Genomic DNA, 18,378 nt, shown 5'->3' with positions numbered 1-18,378 from the left:
TCTTTGCCAGCACTTGTTATCTTCTGTGCATTTATTTCTTCTTTTGGTAGTGCTAATCAGCAAAATTTTAATTGAGCATCTATTATGAGTCAGGCACTATCCTTAGAACTCCCAGTACAGCACAGAACAAAATGTTCCAGAATAGGAAAAATGCTCAGAGCATGTGTAGCACATCCTGAAGCAAAGAGAAAGCTTCCAGTACAAGCTGTTAAGCAGGAGCAGAGTGGGAGACAAAGAAGAGAATGGAAACCAGAAGAGCAAGAGGCCATTCTCTTAGCCACTGGGTAAGGATTATCACAAGACTGTGATGAGTAAAAAGTGACTGTTAAATCAGAATCATTTATAAAAAGCAGAGAGCCTGTTTCCTAACCCATGGTGGCTGAAGTCTACCAAGCAAGAACTAGACATTTCTATCAGAGCCTTTCACACCTCTCATATTTTGTCACATATAGGCATATATTTGGAAATATTATAGTTACTACTGAAAGTGGGGTTACTGTTTCTCCACAACTTTTCTTCATGTTAATAAGTCCTATGAAATAATTATTTATGTATAACAGTTGACTAACAGAGTCAAGATTTTTTTTAAGTTCATCCATTTATTGAGAGAGAGAGAGAGAGAGAGAGAGAGAGAGAGAGAGTCAGAGAGAGCAAGCAAGTGGGGGAAGAGGAAAGAAAGGGAGGGACAGAATACCAAGCAGGCTCTGTGCTGTCATTGCAGAGCCCAATGTGGGGCTCAAGCTCACAAACTGTGAGATCATGACTTGAGCTGAGATCAAGAGTTGGACGCTTAACCAACTGAGCCACCCAGGCGCCCCCAGAGTGTGCAAAACCATGCAAGCAGCCTCCATGACACAACATGATCATCTAAATGCATATACATACATCTCTGGAAGACCCAGAGAGATGCCACTCTCACATCCCATAGGGCTCCTCAGGGAGCTTCTTCTCCATTCATTTGGCACCTTGTTCACATCTCTACCTTGTGATTATTTGTTGCCCCAAGAAACTATAATATCCTTAAGATAAAGGATTGGGCAGATTCATCTTGGTACGATGGTACCTAGGAGGTCATCAAAAAATATACTTTGAAAAAACAAATTCAGATTTTTGCAGGGTATGAGGAGGCTCTTGAAGTTATCTGGGTGAGAAATATCAGTGACCTTCATTAGAGGAGTGCAGTTGGGGGTCATGTGGCAAAAGAAGTCAGGAGTGGGCATGGGTTGAAGTCAAGCCATCCAGGTTGCTGGCTGGCATGACTGGGTTGTGCTAATCAGTGAGAGGAGGAACACAGGAGAAAGGGAAAGTAGAAGGGCAGAGAACATGTGGAGAAATCAACTTGGATATGATGAATATAAAGTCCTCCAGTTGGAGGACTCCAGGATGTTTGATGATAACATAGCCTATGGGATATTCTGATTATTCAAGCACTCTGGTGGAGCACTGCAATCTACTTCCTCAACCAGTGCCCCTAAGATGATTCTAATGATCAGTCAAGGTTCAGAAACACTATTTAAAATCATTTGGGGGTGCCTGAGTGGCTCAGTTGGTTAAGCAGCCAACTCTTGGTTTCGGCCCAGGTCATGATCTCAGTTTATGACTTTGAGCCCCGCATCAGGCTCTGTGCTGACAGTGTGGAGTCTGCTTGGGATTCTCTCTCTTCTTCTCTCTGCCCCTCCAGCATTCTCTTTCTCTCTCTCTCAAAATAAATAAATAAACAAAAAAAATAAATAAAATAATTTGAAAGGGTTTCTTTAGTAACATAAGGATGAAACCTATTTCATTCTGCAGCATACTCAGAACTTAGGAAGCAACCCTAATGTAGCACATATTGCAATATGGGTCTAGTTCCATTAAATTTGACCTGTGTATACCAAGGAAAAGGAAATTAAAAGTTCTTCATTCAAATGCAAAAATCCAAATTGCTAAAAGAAAAACCTAGCATCAGACCCCACACAGCTAAACAAATACAGTTCAGGAACAAATACCTCCCAAACAAAGATATTTCAGGAATTGGCCTGCAACTACCATTCTTTCTGTTGGTATCATTAGAGAGCCAGAACTACAGTATACATGCTCCTGATCAAGTGGAATTTTTCACAAGAAATGACTGAATAAACTAAATATAATTAGGTGCCAACAGAAACTATAATGCACTGTTAGGCTCTGTGAAAGTAAAGAGAAATGAATGATTTGTGGTCCTTATCATGGATGGTCATGTTGGACAAGTACCCAAATAAATCTGAACCTAGAATGAATGAAGTATGTACCATTATGAAAGCCTAGAAACAGGATATGTGATCAAGAGAAGAGGGCAAGCTTAACTTTGACTCAAGGAAGAGTGGAACAATTTTATGAAATAAGAGGCCCATGTTTAATCCTGAGGAATGGGTTAGATTTCCACAAGTAAAGATAAAATAAAACAGGCGTTGATCAACTCCAATTTTATAATCAAGAGATCTGGGGTTCATAGAATTTAGTACATTTCCTAAAGTAATACACTACTACACATTGGAGATCATATTTGCCTCTAGGACAATTTGACTGCACACCCACGTCTTGCAAGCTTACAGTAAGCCATAAGTATTCTAGAAAGAAAAGTGTGTTACAAGGCTCTATAAATGCAGATTGAGCCACAAGTGGGGAGTGACCTGAATGCCAGACTAAAGAATTTGGATTTTATTCTTCAGGTTTTCAGGGGGTATTATGGAGGCTTTAAAAACAAATAGAGGAACAAGGAGTTTTCCAAGAATCACATTATCCCTCTCCAGACAATGGACAGTAGAAACCAAACACTGGAAAATTTGGGGAAAGTGAAGACAGAAGTAATGAAAGTTTTTTTTTAATGAACATTATTACTTTTTAACTGTCTAACCATTGCCCACAATCAAAATTTTGAAAATTCTAATGTGATTAAACGCAACACTTTAGAATATGAAAGTGTTTATGCAAATATCCAAAGTTTTTCCAGTTCTTTTTGTTTCAATGCATATATTTAAAAGTTTCTTGTAAATACACAAAACATAATATACAAATATTCTTTGGAATGTGGTAAGTATTTCTCCAGTCAACCTAGGATCCCAAGTAGAGCTGCTGTTCCAGAGTTGCAATGACCAGTCGTTATGACTGAAAGTACTGTATTTTATGATGCAAATCACGTGATGGCATTTAACAGCAATCCAATTGGAATAAATCACTCAAATTTGCATTGCATGGACTGGATTCATTTGTGGAGCACAAAGGATGGAAAGATTTTTTTGACTGTTTAATGTAAGTATCAAATAGAGATCCATTTATTTTTTTATTAGAAAATTTGTAACAGTATAGGAATCACTTGAGAAGCAGAGATAATCACTCTAATTATTTGAGCTCTCTCCATTACCTCAAATATATCTAATGCATTTGCCAAAAGTTTAATTAAAATGAGATGACTAGAATAATTAATATCATAGTAAACAAAAGACAAACTAATAAAATTATCATTTTTTTCTTCCATTCTCTTTGGCTATGCTAAAAGAGGCTATCTCAGTATTCAGTAACTAGCTACCTAAAACAATTTCTATGATATTTAAAGCCTTGATATGTGTTTTAAAGGGAGCAAGACTTGATGTTAATAAATTTCTATCAGTGTGGAACAATGACACTGTGTTGTGTGAAACTTAAAGATATTTACAATAAATGAAGAAAGCAATTTCTACCTCCAAGTTATTACAAAATCATTATAATAAGATTTTATTTTAGACAACTTTACCTGGCTGACTTAATTCTCTAAACTACGCAAAGATGTGTATATCACTTAGAAATCTACACAATCTATATGAAGCTCAACAAGTGTAAAATACGTATATTTAAAAAAAATTTAATGTTTATTTATTCTTGAAAGAGAGAGACAGAGTTCAAGTGTGGTAGAGGCAGAAAGAGAGAGAGACAGAGAGACAGAGAGACAGAGAGACAGAATCTGAAGCAGGCTCCAAGGTCTGAGCTGTTAGCACAGAGATACGGGGCTCAAACGCACAAACCCTGAGATCATGACCTGAGGCAAAGTCAGATGCTTAACTGACTGAGCCACCCAGGTGTCCCTAATATATATATGTATTTAATATAGACACTGTTTAAAAGCTGTATGTTGACATATTTACATATAATATGTTAAAAATACAGATTCCAAGTCGTCTCTTTTAAGATGAACTTGTGAAATCAAAGGCATTTTGAAATACGTTATGTGCACAGGCTTTCCACCTCTCTCCCTGTTCAAGAACGAACAGACTGTCAAAACCAGAGAGTCATTGCAAATATAATGTCACTGTCACAACAGCACTTTGGGAATCCTCATCTGTTCTTTCAACCTTTTCTGGAATGTATTAAACAATAAGATGCAGTACACAAGAACTATCAAAAGGGAGCACTTTTGAGCCACCAAAATTGTGTGTTCGCCTAAAAACTACAGTCTCCCAACTACAGACAATGATACTATCTCAGGTATTTTATGTGCTAAAATGATCATTAAAAATTAAGCACCACATATAAGCTGCCATTTAGAATATTAATTTACCTTTGCTAATCATCTTTTTAACTTGAGGCTAAAAGAGTTCACTTACCATTTGGATATTCAGGCTCAGTCCAGGAGATGTTAAAGGAGTAAGGTGAATAGGAGTACGCTGTGGGGGTCGGAACACCTTCGGGTGCACACTCATCAGTCAGGGCCTCCCTGGCCTCACTCACTGTGCACCCACCTCCCGTGCAAGCCTGAGGAGAGATGCAAACACAAACACAAACACACACACACACACACACACATTTCATTCTGGGTCCCAAAAGTTTAAGTGAGCATTGAAAAAAAGATAATTCATTATAAGAGTTCAGGATTTTTAAAAATAGTTTTCCTTATCTCCCCCCCCCCCTCCACTAAATATATTTGTTTCAATGCTGAGGTTTGACATTTAATTAGTTTGCCTTTTAGGACATGAGACAGCCATCTCCAATAATTAGAAAATAACCCAGAATGTATGCATGTATGAATTGTAAGTAATTCCTATGTTAGAGCCTAGAGGTAGGGCATATATTGCCTGGGTGAATAGCCTTGATGAAATTAGCCTTACCCAGGGTTTTCTAGAATGAATTAAGTGCACGCATGTGTGTGTGCACACTACCTGAGAACAGTACTAGAGACTGAAACTACTTTAGGATAAAACAAGTGATTTGTAGGACAAGAAAAGATCTGTGGCAAATATAATTGTCTTTTATTTGTTATCATGTGACCAATATGTTTAAAGTATAACACAATGTGAAAATGAACAATATAGTATTTCTCATATCTCAACAACAAAGCAGCTGTTGAATGACTGTTTGATGGTGAAAAGGGTCAAATCATTTACTCAAGTGCTAGAGGAAATGGGCTGATTACACGGCCAGGACACTTAAAGTGATCACAGAATCGTCCTGCTCCCTAATAAGGTATTACTAATGTCATCAGTGAAAACACGTATGTTAAAGATACCCAGAAATTACTGCAAGTAATTCCAAAATAAATGTTTAAGTGTATTAGGAAATTAGCTTTGCTGCCTAACTTATTGGATAAGCATTTCTCCAGGAAAGGGAGACATACAAACAGGGTGTTTCCAGAATATATTTGCTAGAGTGTGAGGAATTATATCTTGATATAACACATATATTTGAAAAAACTACATTTAAGCTTTGTTCCGCATATTTTTAGGTTACACTTGTAATTTACACGATAAAATTTTAAAATGTTTCAAAAAGAAAAAAAAATAGTTCAAAAAACACTACAATTTACCAAAAACCTATAAGGACAATGAAGTAAAATCACAGGATGATGTAAAAAGCAGATATTTAGTCCATTTTCAAGGAAGGTAGTTATTGTTAATATAAAAAATTAAAACACCTTTTTATTCCTTTAGGCCTGTTCCCTGCTTTTCACTTTGATATTAAGGGAACAACCTTTTGCTACTTAACACAGTTGATCTTCTTTCTCCTAAAAATAAGAGAGAGTTGACTTATTTTTAAAGACATTTTCTTAGTTGAAGTATACTTTTTGCCAAGTTGTTGCAAATAGTTGCAAATTCTTTATTAGGAGTATATATAATAAATGACATTATATAAGTATATATAATAAGTGAGATCAATCTCACTTTCTCTTGGAAGAATGTAACAGTGGCCCATATCTCCAGGATAATTTCTCATCAGCGTAAGCAAGTTTTTGATGGGTTAAACTGTGGCTTGGACATAAAATTGCATTAAGATTGGGACCTAATTAACCTCTGTGGGTTTCCTCTAATTCTTAGTTACAGCATGTGCATATATATGTAAGAGATAAACCATACTCCTCCTGAGAACACAATCTTTGCAAATAAAGAGGAATCAATTAAGCTTGTGGCCAAACACTGACTCAAGCTCTAGGACATGTCATTGTTAGCCCAAGAAAAAACTATCTGAACATTAAAATAGAAAAATGAAAATAAAACATTTCAAACATGCTAAAAGTCCACTAGAAAACATGGCAGGAAAAGAGGCCAAGTGGAACAGCTGAATTATCAAAGGAAATAGATGGAAAGAACAGTCTTTCCCGTCCTCAGAGAGAGCTAAATCTGCCCACCTGCAGTTCCTAGATTTTTTCCTTAGGTGGGGAAAAAATGTTGGAGCATCTTATTATTAACCTTATAACACACTGGGATTTAATTCTAATAGTCTATTTGTCACTATTATTTTTTTCTTATTTATGTCCTAAGAATTGTCCCCAGCTAACTCTCCTCAAAGAAATAGTGTACTAAATGATATATAATTATATGTATATTTAAAAACAAAATGTGAATTGGAATTTACTTTGCTTTGAGAATTTTAGGATGCCTTTTGGGATAAATAAAGCCATGCTGTGGTTTGGAAGGATTGTTCTTTGGGCTGTGTCATCTGAGATCCATAAATTCATATTTTGGCAAAGAGGCCTTGGAGGAATCCAAGTACTTTATGAGAGAATTTTTCTTGCAAATAAAACTGAATTTATAAAGAGGCTGCTGAAGTAACAAAATTACCTGCACAATATTTTATTTTGTTTCTTCCATGTACTTTTTGCATACATTTAGAGGTGCTAAGTGAGCAGTTCCTTCAACAAGGAAATAAATGCTCTTAAAGTTGTTTCCTATTGGTCACATCTAACAGATATTATCTAAATGAAACTGAATCAATCAGTATCTTGTCTGACCTGCCAGCACCAGGGGCCACTGCAGGCAGTGCAGTTGAATGCTGATTAAAATTCTGGTTTGGAAAAACTAAACAAAAGGGTGGGATTGACTCAAGATGCCTTTATGAAATGGCAAGGTCTTTGAAAGCCTCTGAGCCATTACAATAAGGAGCTTCAACTCATCTCCCATAGCTTTTATCAGTTGCAGCCATTTTTGTTAAATTACAAAGTGATACTACCACTCTGAAACAACCAGTAACCTCTGACCAAATAGGGGATTCAATTTTGGGGCAAGGACATAAGTAACTAATCAATGTATATCAAATATTTTGAAATGAGGGCTGTCAGGAAAATCCAAAGCTAGCATTCTCCTTATCAATAGTTTGTTTTCAGATAAGCAGGCTCTGAGGATATTAAGAATGCAACATACTTTAAAGTGCGAAGAAATACAACAAGGCCATGCTATCTATAAATGATCTTTTGAAAAATTAAGTTCATCATGTCCAAGAATCTTTTCAGGAAATACACTTAGCATTCATCAAGAGGTAAATGTCTAGCAGTAATATGAAAATTATCAGACCACACATATACTGAAACTTGTCTGTGGTACTAGCTTCTTTATTTAATTTTTGGCTTATTATCTTTATATGGAGCTACCACACTCCACAATACCATTTGTTGAATGTAGTGACATGTCATGCTGTTTCTTCCAGCAGGAAAAACATATGCTTGGAACCACACAGTCCTCGACTCCCACATTGTACAGCAAACCGTCTAACTCATACCAGAAGTCTCAGATTCTTTATGAAATAAATAGACTTAGTGTTCGTTCATTCAGGAATCGTTGGTTGAGCTTCCAATTTCTACCAGGCACTGGGCTTGACTCCACAGATAGAATTTTGAAAGATACTGTCTCTACCCTCCAGGAGTTTATAATCTAGTTAAAAGGAAATATTACATGAAGCCACTTGAAGTAACACACCTTCTCTGAGTCTAGAGTAAATCACAGCGGTTTGAATCCTCGTGTATCTTCCTCTATTTCTTAAAGGCTTGGCCATCTGTATGTTTTATTTTTCAGAAACTTTCAATATGCTAAGACCGACTATAAAGGCAACTCCACTTGGCTTAGAACCTAATCTCCATCTACTAATCTAATGACCTTGAAAGCCAGTTATTATGTGGAAACTGTGAAACATATAATAATCCTTCAATTAACCAAGACGAACCTAAAATGTTCTGGTTCATTTAATTTACTGGTTATAGAGTTAACAAAAAAAAAACTTTTTAGTTGAGTACTTCCTGAAAAATATATTAGTGTATTTTCTGCACTAATAAATACAATGATATAAAAAAATCAAAAATGGCGTGAGCAAATTTATTTCCTTAACAAGAGTTAGGGCAAAGACTTCCACATCTTTATGGCATCCTGCATCAACATTACTCAGTGGCTGACAGATTTCATTTGACTCCATAGAATACTGTTTGGAATCATAGAATGATTTAGTGTCATAGAATTTTAGGGCTCAAAGAGACATTAAAAATCATTTAGTTCAAAGTCCCAATTTTAGGCTGAAAGAATGCAAAAATCAGGGCGGTTAAGTGAATTTGCCTTGGGTTACATAGTTGTTAGTAAAGTCTGAATTGAAACTCAGGAGAGCAGACTTCCGATCGAGGGGTATTTATTTTTAAAGATATAGATGTATACAAAATAGGATATTGAGGTGGATTTCTACTGACTGCACAGCATATCCTAAAACTCGCCTTGGGAGTATAACTTTGTTTCATGACCTTTGTCTCCTGATAAAAACTAAAAATACAACAATTTTTACTTAATTTTGGTTGCTTCTAAGCAATAGAGTATTTTCTGGATTCTGATAATACCACTGTTTTGAAAATAGTGTGGATTTCTGTATCAGTTTTTGAAAATCAAGTTAATATATTTCTTACATATTGAGTAATACAAGTAAGTAATCAAAGATGCTGTTTTGTAAGCCAATCTGTGTGCTGAACACCTAGGCACATGGAGTCAGTTCTGAACAGGATTTTTAACATTGTGTGATTGCCCTTGTTTTGTGGTGTCAGGTCAGACAGTTAGCAATAGTTGAATGTAGTTTATTTTCTCGTGGTATAATATTTAGAGCATTCAAGAGCATGTTAAGTAAAATGAATGCATACACAGTGTCTACATAAATGTAAATTTATTCATAATCAAGAGCAGAATATTTTCTATGGCATTTATCAAAGCAAATATCCTTATATAGGTATTGCTATAAAATGAAGAGTGTGTTTAAAACAAATAGGGACAATCTCATGTTTATATTCAGTTATTTTCAGAGGTGCTATTAAACTTAAAAAAGATTATATTTCATCAAAAAACAAAAGGAAGTACTGAGTATAAATTCCACAGTAATATCAAGGTCTTTTAAAAGACCTTTGTATAAAAGTGCTATTTTGCATTAAAAAATGCTATTGTCTGTCTAAAGACCTCTAAAGTATGTTGATTCTAGGGTTTTATTAAGTGACTGTTCTTTCAAGAAAGAAATGTAATGTAAACCAGAACATAATAACAATCCAGAATATTTGAGGGTCATTTAAACCTTCATTTTTAAAATATAAGACCTAAGTTTTCATACTGTACATTGTTTTCCGAATGAATACAAGATCCATGGGGAAATAACCTTATTAATTCAGGCATTGTAGAAAAAGTCCTATCAATTATGACATTCTAGAAATAACAAAACTGAAATAATTTCTGATAATTCCAAATTAGATTTAGAAAAAATCTACTGACTCAGATTGTTATGCTATCATTTTGTACAATATAAAATAAATATGTAGGTATTAGATCATATTCACATTTACAATGTGAAAGGAGTTTTCTGTCTCAATAGCAATACGTGAGTTTTTGGTTTTGGGTTTTTTGTGTGTTTTTTTGTTTTTTTTTTTTTTTGTTTTTTTTTAAGTGAGGGAGAGAGAGTAGATGGGACAAAGGAAAGAGAAGCAGCAAGGAAAGGAAGAGAAAGTGACAGAAGTAAAGTGAACTTACCCCCAGCTTGATGAGATATTTATTACCAGGGGACAGGTATTGAAGCAGGTGATCCTGAAAAAGTTCTGTGCTGTTATAGATGACATCCCAAATTGTAAAATTATGCGTGTGATTTGAAATATATAATATATAGCGCTCCAGAATTCCATTTACATTTCTTGGTTGTTTCCACCTGGGAATGGAAAAATATAGCATGACTATCCATCATTCATTCAAGTCAAACCTGAAATGTGCAAGATTTTTAAAGGACGCATATGAACTTGGATTTATGCCACTCAAACACACACACACACACACACACACACACACACACACACTGAAAGCTTTAAAAAAAGTTATAAAAACCCAAGTAATTATTAAATGTCTATTCTGAATGGTATAAAGAAAATATGACACAGTGCCTGCTTTCTAGTTACTTATAATTTTAATTAGCTAATAATATAGTAAATGTGTGCACGAGTATTTAATTTTGAACTTAAGCCATAGAACAAGACGGGAGAAGTAGAACATTTGAGAACCTATGAGAAATGGGAGAGCGAGAGATAACATAATTGTCGCTTTGCAAAAAGACAATTGCCACAAAAATGAGCAATCTAACATAGATTAACATACAACTACAGAGTACAGAGAAGCTGAGGACTGAAGTGATGAAGTAGTCAAATAAAACTTCTTGAATGAGGTGAGAATATACCTAGATACAGAAGACTATCCTTGATGGATCGGATTTGGTAGGCAAAAAGAAAAAGTAGAGGATAGTCCAGATAGGACTTACAACGTGTCGGTGACAATGAGCAGGGCAAATCATAAAACAGACAGAAATTGAGAAACTGAGAAATACTTAGAGTAGTGGGAAATCTTTTGGCATAAGTAATGCGGGCTCAGTTTAGGGCAGCGCTGACAGCCAATAGGCCAGTTCAGACTTGGAACCATGGGTATGAAGCATAATGTTTTTTCAGCTTGAATGAGTATCATAATTTATTCAGCCCAAACTCTTCTTTTACAGGTGGGAAAACTGAGACCAACAGAAATGGATGTAAACAAGTATTAACTGGCGGCAAGACAGATTTGTTAAGTTTTGATTCAGTACCACAAGTTGCCTTGCACCTCAGATCAGGAAATGGGTAAGAATCACTCGATATCAAAAATAATCTGAACATGCCTGTATGTGAAAATTCCTTTCTGACTTCAACTTTCAGGGAACAAGAAGGTCCTAGTTTACACTCAAAAAGAAAATATATATTTAGACTTTCTAATTCCAACTCATCACTGATAACACCACCCCTATGGAAAGCTCAAGGCAGTCTTGTAAGTGGTCAGTTTCCCCTTATCGAAGTTTCCACAGAATCTGTGTCCGTATGTAGCTCAGCCTGATTGCATAAAGACAAAATGGAAATTAAGTTGGCAAGTGATAATCAAAGGTTCCCAGAACCACTGAACTAATCACTTCTATGCATTTCATCACAATAAAATTAATTTTATGTCACAAACCCTTCCCTTGATTGAGCTCACTGGGATTCTTGCATAAACCAGTGTGCAACAAAAACATTTCTACTTACTGGACGTATATTGTTCTAGAATCCAGGACAGTCAGAAGTGGGGAATCCACATGTTCTGGTGGCAGCTGTGCCGTGGACAGTATGACCAGGGAACTGTTTGTGCATCCCACATGCGTGCAGGCACTAAGTAGAAACTGGTGGGGTGTAAACACTGCTAAATCTAGAGGGTGGAGAGAAAAAGAATTTATTTACCATCATATTTTTTATTCAGGTGATCTTACAACTCCTCTACATTCCTACTTCTTAGAACTGTTAAAGTAAAGCTTAAAATAAAAATCAATAGTCCTAAAAATCAATAGCAATAAATATAGGCTGTTTTATCCTTTAAATATACTACGGTTATTTTTAAACAGACAAGTGTCAGTCAAACTCTTGGTTTAACTTTTTCATTTTAACAATTTGACTGTCTTCTTGAATGTCTATCACCAGGTAAATCGTTTTCTGCGTTTAGAGTTAGTTCAATGGTTCTGTTGAAAAATAAATGAGACATTTAAATTATTTTTAAAGCATATTTGAAGACAACAGGAGTTGCTTTTGAAATGCAAATACATAACTGGTAACAATGACTTTGTGCTTGTAATTCCTTTTGCAGAATTCTTTTCTTCTCTTGTCCACCTGCCTGCCTGTTATTTGACCTTCAAGTTGTCCAGGCTAAGTGCAAAAGTCTGTTTCTTTTTCTTAAGATACTCCTAACACATCCTACTGTGACCCCTGGCACAAGGTGGAGCTATTACCCTCTCCTTTGTCTCCCACAGTATTTACACATACCTTTGCATAGCATTATAACACTGTCACAGTGATTTGCTTATGTGACTTCCTAATCATTAGACTGAATGTTGTGAGGGAAGGATTGATTTTGCATTCTCAGTATCTAGCACAATGTCTAGCACACTGTAGGTTTTGAATATATGTTTGAATCAATGAATAAAGAACTAAGAATGAGATGATGTAGATATAGTTGAGTGAGATATGACCATTGATGGAGAGAATGGGATAGTACCCTAGCTAGTAATGATCTCTCCCTTGCTTGAATTTCTCTAGTACTTTCTGTCTACCTTTCTAATGTATGTCATTTCCCTTTGCATTAGAATAAGCCAATCTGTATTTTACTAATTCAATTCTGAAATACTCTGAGCACTTCTCTTTTATAAAGGTACTCAGTAATTATTTTGTGGAGGGACACCTGGGGGGCTTAGTCTGTTAAGCATCTGACTCTTGACTTTGGCTGAGGTCAAGATCTCACGGTTCAGGAGATTGAATCCTGCATCTGGGCTCTGTGCTGTCAGCTTGGATTCTCTGTCTCCCTGTCTCTCTCTGCCCCTCCCCCACTTGCATATTCATATGCGCCCTCTCTCTCAAAAATAAATATATAAACCTTTAAAAAAATAATATTTTGTCGATGAGTCTAACCAAATTTCAGTCAACTTTACCAGGTTGATAAACATCATTCATACTTTCATACTACCAGAAGTAATTATTTTCTGGGATATTTTTGAAATAAGTTAGTCATAATTTAAGTAACACATATTTCAAGATCTCATTAACCTTGAACCATTACAATTTCACATTTAAAAGATTAATGAAGTACAACCTAATTTAGGGAAATAGATTTTGCATTGCACTGATAGCAAAAGTAAACTAGAAAAGAACACTTTGGTTTTCATGCAATGTACAGTCAATTGGTTAAACATGTAGGGCATCAGAAAAAAAAGGCAAAAAAATAATTTTACACTAAATATACTTACTCTAGACCAAAAGAGTGGCCATCAAGAAGAGACTCACCATGTTTTCAATTAAGCCTTGTTTTCATTACAATTTTATCCCACTGATACTCAGTGGTACCAGTTGAGGTGGGCACCCCCAAACAATGTCGTCAGAAGATATGTTACAAGGACATTTTGGAGCCCGTGGTGAACTAGTACAGTATTGCCAGGAACTGCTAAGAGATGACAGGAATGCTGTCCCACATGTGCACAAGTCAGACAGAACTGGGGTACCTCCATTTGGATTAATATTCTATGAAACTTACTAAGTTAAAAATCATGAGAACGGTGGTCTCATATGCCACAAAGAGTGTAACTATTTACTATAGGAAAATTTGATGCAAAGGACACATGACCAACCATCCCCCTGTCCTCTTCACCTTCTCCTTCTGATTGCCAAGAACTTGGTGGCCATGCAGCCTCTCTACTGCCTGTTTGAATTCCTTGATTCCCAAGGAAGGAGAAGCTAGCGATGTGACTCTAAGTCCAGTTTCAAGAGCAAAATCAAGGAGGGCACTGCACCTAGAGTGAAGCAGGAATCCCTGATGGGTCTGTCAGTTCAAATAGGAGAAAGATGTGGTATTTGAACACGAGAGTACCTCTAACTTTTCTGAAAGAACAGGCCCCTGCCAAAATTGTACTCCATGTGGTCAATTCCAAGAGACTTTGGAATATTTTGCATGAGCATCATTGCTGTCCATACTAGACTGTCTTGACCCAGCTGCAAATAAGACTGGATGCTACAATGTTCTTAGACAACTGAACTCTGTGGGGGGGGGGGGGGAAAGTTTTTACTTACATCCTAGCTTGTTGAGGTCGAGATTGGGCTACCCAGTTTGTAGCTGGTGAGGAACTCATACCATTCAAATGCGGCCCTATACTTGCTTGTCTGTGTTTGTTGGAACAGACTTACACAGCTAAAAATCCTTAGTTAATTTGTACTTACTTAAGTTAATCCTTAGGTACCATCCTCAGGCCGATGAGGTCAGACTACATCATCATGGTATCACCACGTTACAGAATCTCCTTATTACAGAATGAACCATTCCCTTTCATGCTACAGCCTTCATACTTTGAAAGTGGCCTTAATCGCCTAACTCCTAAACTCACCAGGAATATTAATCTGCCTCAGATGCCTAGTAGTCTGTTGTGGCAATTGGTTCCAGGGTTACCGTCTATATCTTGATTCTATTGTCACAAAATATCCTCCTCCATGGATTGGGAAACTTGCATTTTTATGTTAGTTGGGGACTAGGGGAGACCAGGATGAAGAAGTAAGTATGTTTGGGAGGTCATGTTACTTAAGAGGCCCAGTATGACTGATGAACTGGGATTGAAATACCAAACCTTGTCAAGTCTTACATTCATAGTTAGGGTGTGCCCCCAGATTATGTAAGGTGTGGGGTTTTGGGGTGAAAAAAAATACTGCATTTTAGGAGACAACATGGTTTTAAACTAAATGTCTAACAGGGTTTAAGGATATTAGTGGTGTATAATTGCAAAGTGCTATAATGAACATAGAATAGAGCAAGAAGAATCAGGAGTGCCGGGTAATGTTAAAAGGCAAGAATCAGTGGAGGCTTTGGCAGGAAAGTGACATACTGAGCTTTTAAAGACTTGGAAGGGGTGAGAGTCAATTTGGGATTCTACGGGGAGGGCCATTCTAAGAGAGACAACAAACAGAGCAAAGGCTTGGAAGGAGGAAAATGCCTGTAACAGATATAGCAAGGAGGTCAGTGTGGCTGAAGCAGAGCAAATACGTGAAACAGAAGTAAGAGATGACATCAGAGGTTTAATGAGGGACCAGATCACATGAGCCTTGTAGGTCTTTGCACGGATTTGGGGTTTTCATCCCCAAGATCCTACACAGCAAGACTCCAGAGGATTTTCCACAGAATTGTTGCATGATCATATGGATTTCATGAATATCACCCTGGCTGCTGGGTTGAATACAGATTATAGTGAACAAGAGCATAAGCATAAATCTCACTTAAGAGGTTATTGTGGTAATCAAGTAAGTGGAGGCTGTCATAAGTTAAAAAAAAAAAAGTCGGATTCTGGGTATTTTTTTCAACTCTAGTGAAGCACTAACATATAACACATGTAAGATTAAGATGTACATTGTGATGATTAGATACCCATGTGCATTGCAAAAGGATCACAATAAGGTTAGTTAACATCTCCATACTCTTTACATAATTTCCTTTTTGTGTGTGTGGTGATAAAGTTCAAGATTTACTCTCTTAATGACTTTCACGTATATAATACAGTACTGTTAACTCTGCTTACCATGCTATAACTTAGATCACCAGAACTTACTCATCTTATAGCTGGAAGTGTATACTCTTTGACTGACGTCTCCCTATTCCTCCCCCCATCTCTGGCCTCAATCCCCTGGTCACCATGATTCTGCTCTCTAGTTCTCTGAGTTAGGCTTTTTTATTCCACATATAAGTGAAAATATATAGTATTTGTCTTCTTTGTATGATTTATTTCACCTAGCATAATTTTCTCAAGGTCTATCCATATTGTCTCAAAGGGCAGGAATTCCTCTTTACATGGCTGACTATCATTCCTGTGTGTATATGCATTTGTGTGTGTGTGTGTGTGTGTGTGTGTGTGTGTATGTGTGTATGTGTGTGTGTGTGTGTGTGTCTGTATCTATAAGCTTATTTTATTTTTAAATTCAACATATAAGTGAGATCATATGGTATTTGTCTTCCTCTGTATGACTTATTTCACTTAGCATAACCCTCTCAATGTCCATCCACGTTGTTGCAAGTGACAAGATTTCATTATTTTATAATGTTCCATTGTGTGTGTGTGTGCGTGTGTGTGTGTGTGTATTTATATATACCTCACATTTTCTCTATACATTCATCCATCATAGACACTTAATTTGTTTCCATATCTTGGCTATTGTAAATAATACTGCAATGAACATGGGGGTGCATCTATCTTTTTGAGTTAGCGTTTTCAATTTCCTTGGAAAAATACCCAGAAGTGGGATTACTGGGTGATATTTTAATTATATTTTTAATTTTTTGAGGAACCTCCATACTGTTTTCAGTAATGGCTGCATCAATTTACATTCCCGCCTACAGTGTACAAGGGTTCCTTTTTCTCCACTTCCTTACCAACACTTGTTATTTCTTGTCTTATTGATAATAGCCATTTTAACAGATGTGAAGTGGTGTCTCATTGTGGTTTTGATTTGCATTTCCCCATGATTAATGATGTTGAGCATATTTTCATATACCTGTTGGCCATCTGCATGTCTTTTTTTAAAAAATGTCAACACAGATCTTCTGTCCATTTTTTAATTGGATTGCTTTTCTCTACTCATTTTGCTGTGGAGAAGTATGAGTTCTCTATACAATTTAGATATTAGCTCCTTATCAGACATATGATTTGCAAGTACGTTCTCCCATTCAGTTGGCTGCATTTTCAATTTGTTGATTTTTCTTTCTGTGTAGAGCTTTTTAGTTTGATGTAGTTCCACTTGTTGATTTTTGCTTTTATTGCCTTTGCTTTCAGTGTCAGATCCAAAAATATCATCACCAAGATCTATGCATGAAGCTTATCATTTGTTCTAAGAGTTTTATGGTCTTACATACAAGTGTTGATTGCATGGAGTTAATTTTTGTGAATGATATAAGACGGTGGTCCAGCTTCATTCTTTTGCATGTGGCTGTCCAGTTCTCCCAATACCATTTATTGAAAAGACTGTCCTTTTCCCATTGTTTGGGCTCCTTTGTTGTAAATTAATTGATATATACATACATATATATATATATATATGTATGTATTTTATTTCTGGGCTTTCTATTCTATTCCATTGATATGTCTGTTTTTATGCCAATACTATACTGTTTTGAATACCATGGGCTTTTAATATATTTTGAAACCAATAGTGTGGTGCCTCTATATAGCAGGCCAGTCTTGAGATTCAGGCTAGGATTCAGTCTAGTGATGAAGAGGTCAGGTCTGGGGTCTGCAATGAAGTTAGGTGCTCACTTACACTCCTCCCATAGGGAGAATCTTGATCTCTGCCAGGATGCCTGGGTTTGGGGCATGGTTAAATGGAGGTAATGTGTATCTATCTTTCCTACCCTCCTTAATGCATCTTTTCTCATTTCAGTGCTTTACCCAGGTGCTGTAATCCCTCACTTCAAGTACTTGGCTCTTGTGAAGGTATTTTTATGTGTGAGTACTTGCTCAAACTGGTGTCTTGGGTGGGGGTAGGGGATTGGGGAATTGATGGAATGAGCTGAGAAGTCCCTATGCTGCCATGTTGCTGACATCACTCCAAGAGGATCTCTGGATATGTGTTAAAGCCAACACTAATAGGATTCCTCAATGCACTGTAGGTAGTGTGTGAGAGAGAGAGAGGAGTCAAAGTTGATTCTAAAGTTTTGGGCCTCAGCAAAGGCAAGGATGAAGTAATCATTAATTTGGTTGAAAATATCACAGAAAATAAAACAAGTTTGGAACGGGAAGATGAAGTAACATTTTAGACATGGAAAGTTTGATATATCAATTAGACAAACAAAGAGAGATGCCAATTAAAGAATTTAAGTTTGGAATTTCAGGAAGAAGTCCTGGCCTGAGTTATAATGTGAGATGTCATCATGATATTGTTTACATTTAAAGTGAATGAGAACACTAAAAATGTGAGTGTGGATAGAAAAGAGAAAAGATGCAAGGATACAAATTGATATATATATATATATATATATATAATTTTTTTTCTGGAAGTAAAGCAGAAATCAACCAAGAAGACAGAGAAAGAACAACCAGTAAGGTATGAGTAAAAGG

General features: G+C 36.3%; 1 protein-coding gene across 1 annotated transcript in view; it reads right to left on the bottom strand.

The window, feature by feature from the left end:
* USH2A (usherin) overlaps positions 1 to 18,378 on the bottom strand; it is a 725,654-nt gene that overhangs the window by 339,119 nt on the left and 368,157 nt on the right. Inside the window, exons 32-34 of the mRNA XM_015077386.3 lie at positions 11,798 to 11,957; positions 10,242 to 10,413; positions 4,599 to 4,746 (exon numbers count right to left, since the gene is read on the bottom strand). Coding sequence (XP_014932872.3) covers positions 4,599 to 4,746; positions 10,242 to 10,413; positions 11,798 to 11,957 — 480 coding nt within the window. The remainder of the gene's footprint in view (positions 1 to 4,598; positions 4,747 to 10,241; positions 10,414 to 11,797; positions 11,958 to 18,378) is intronic.

Source organism: Acinonyx jubatus, chromosome E4 (genome assembly GCF_027475565.1).
Source record: "Acinonyx jubatus isolate Ajub_Pintada_27869175 chromosome E4, VMU_Ajub_asm_v1.0, whole genome shotgun sequence".
Classification (NCBI taxonomy): Eukaryota; Metazoa; Chordata; class Mammalia; order Carnivora; family Felidae; genus Acinonyx; species Acinonyx jubatus.
The sequence above is the reverse complement of the archived record's forward strand: the minus strand, read 5'-3'. Positions and strand labels throughout refer to the sequence as shown.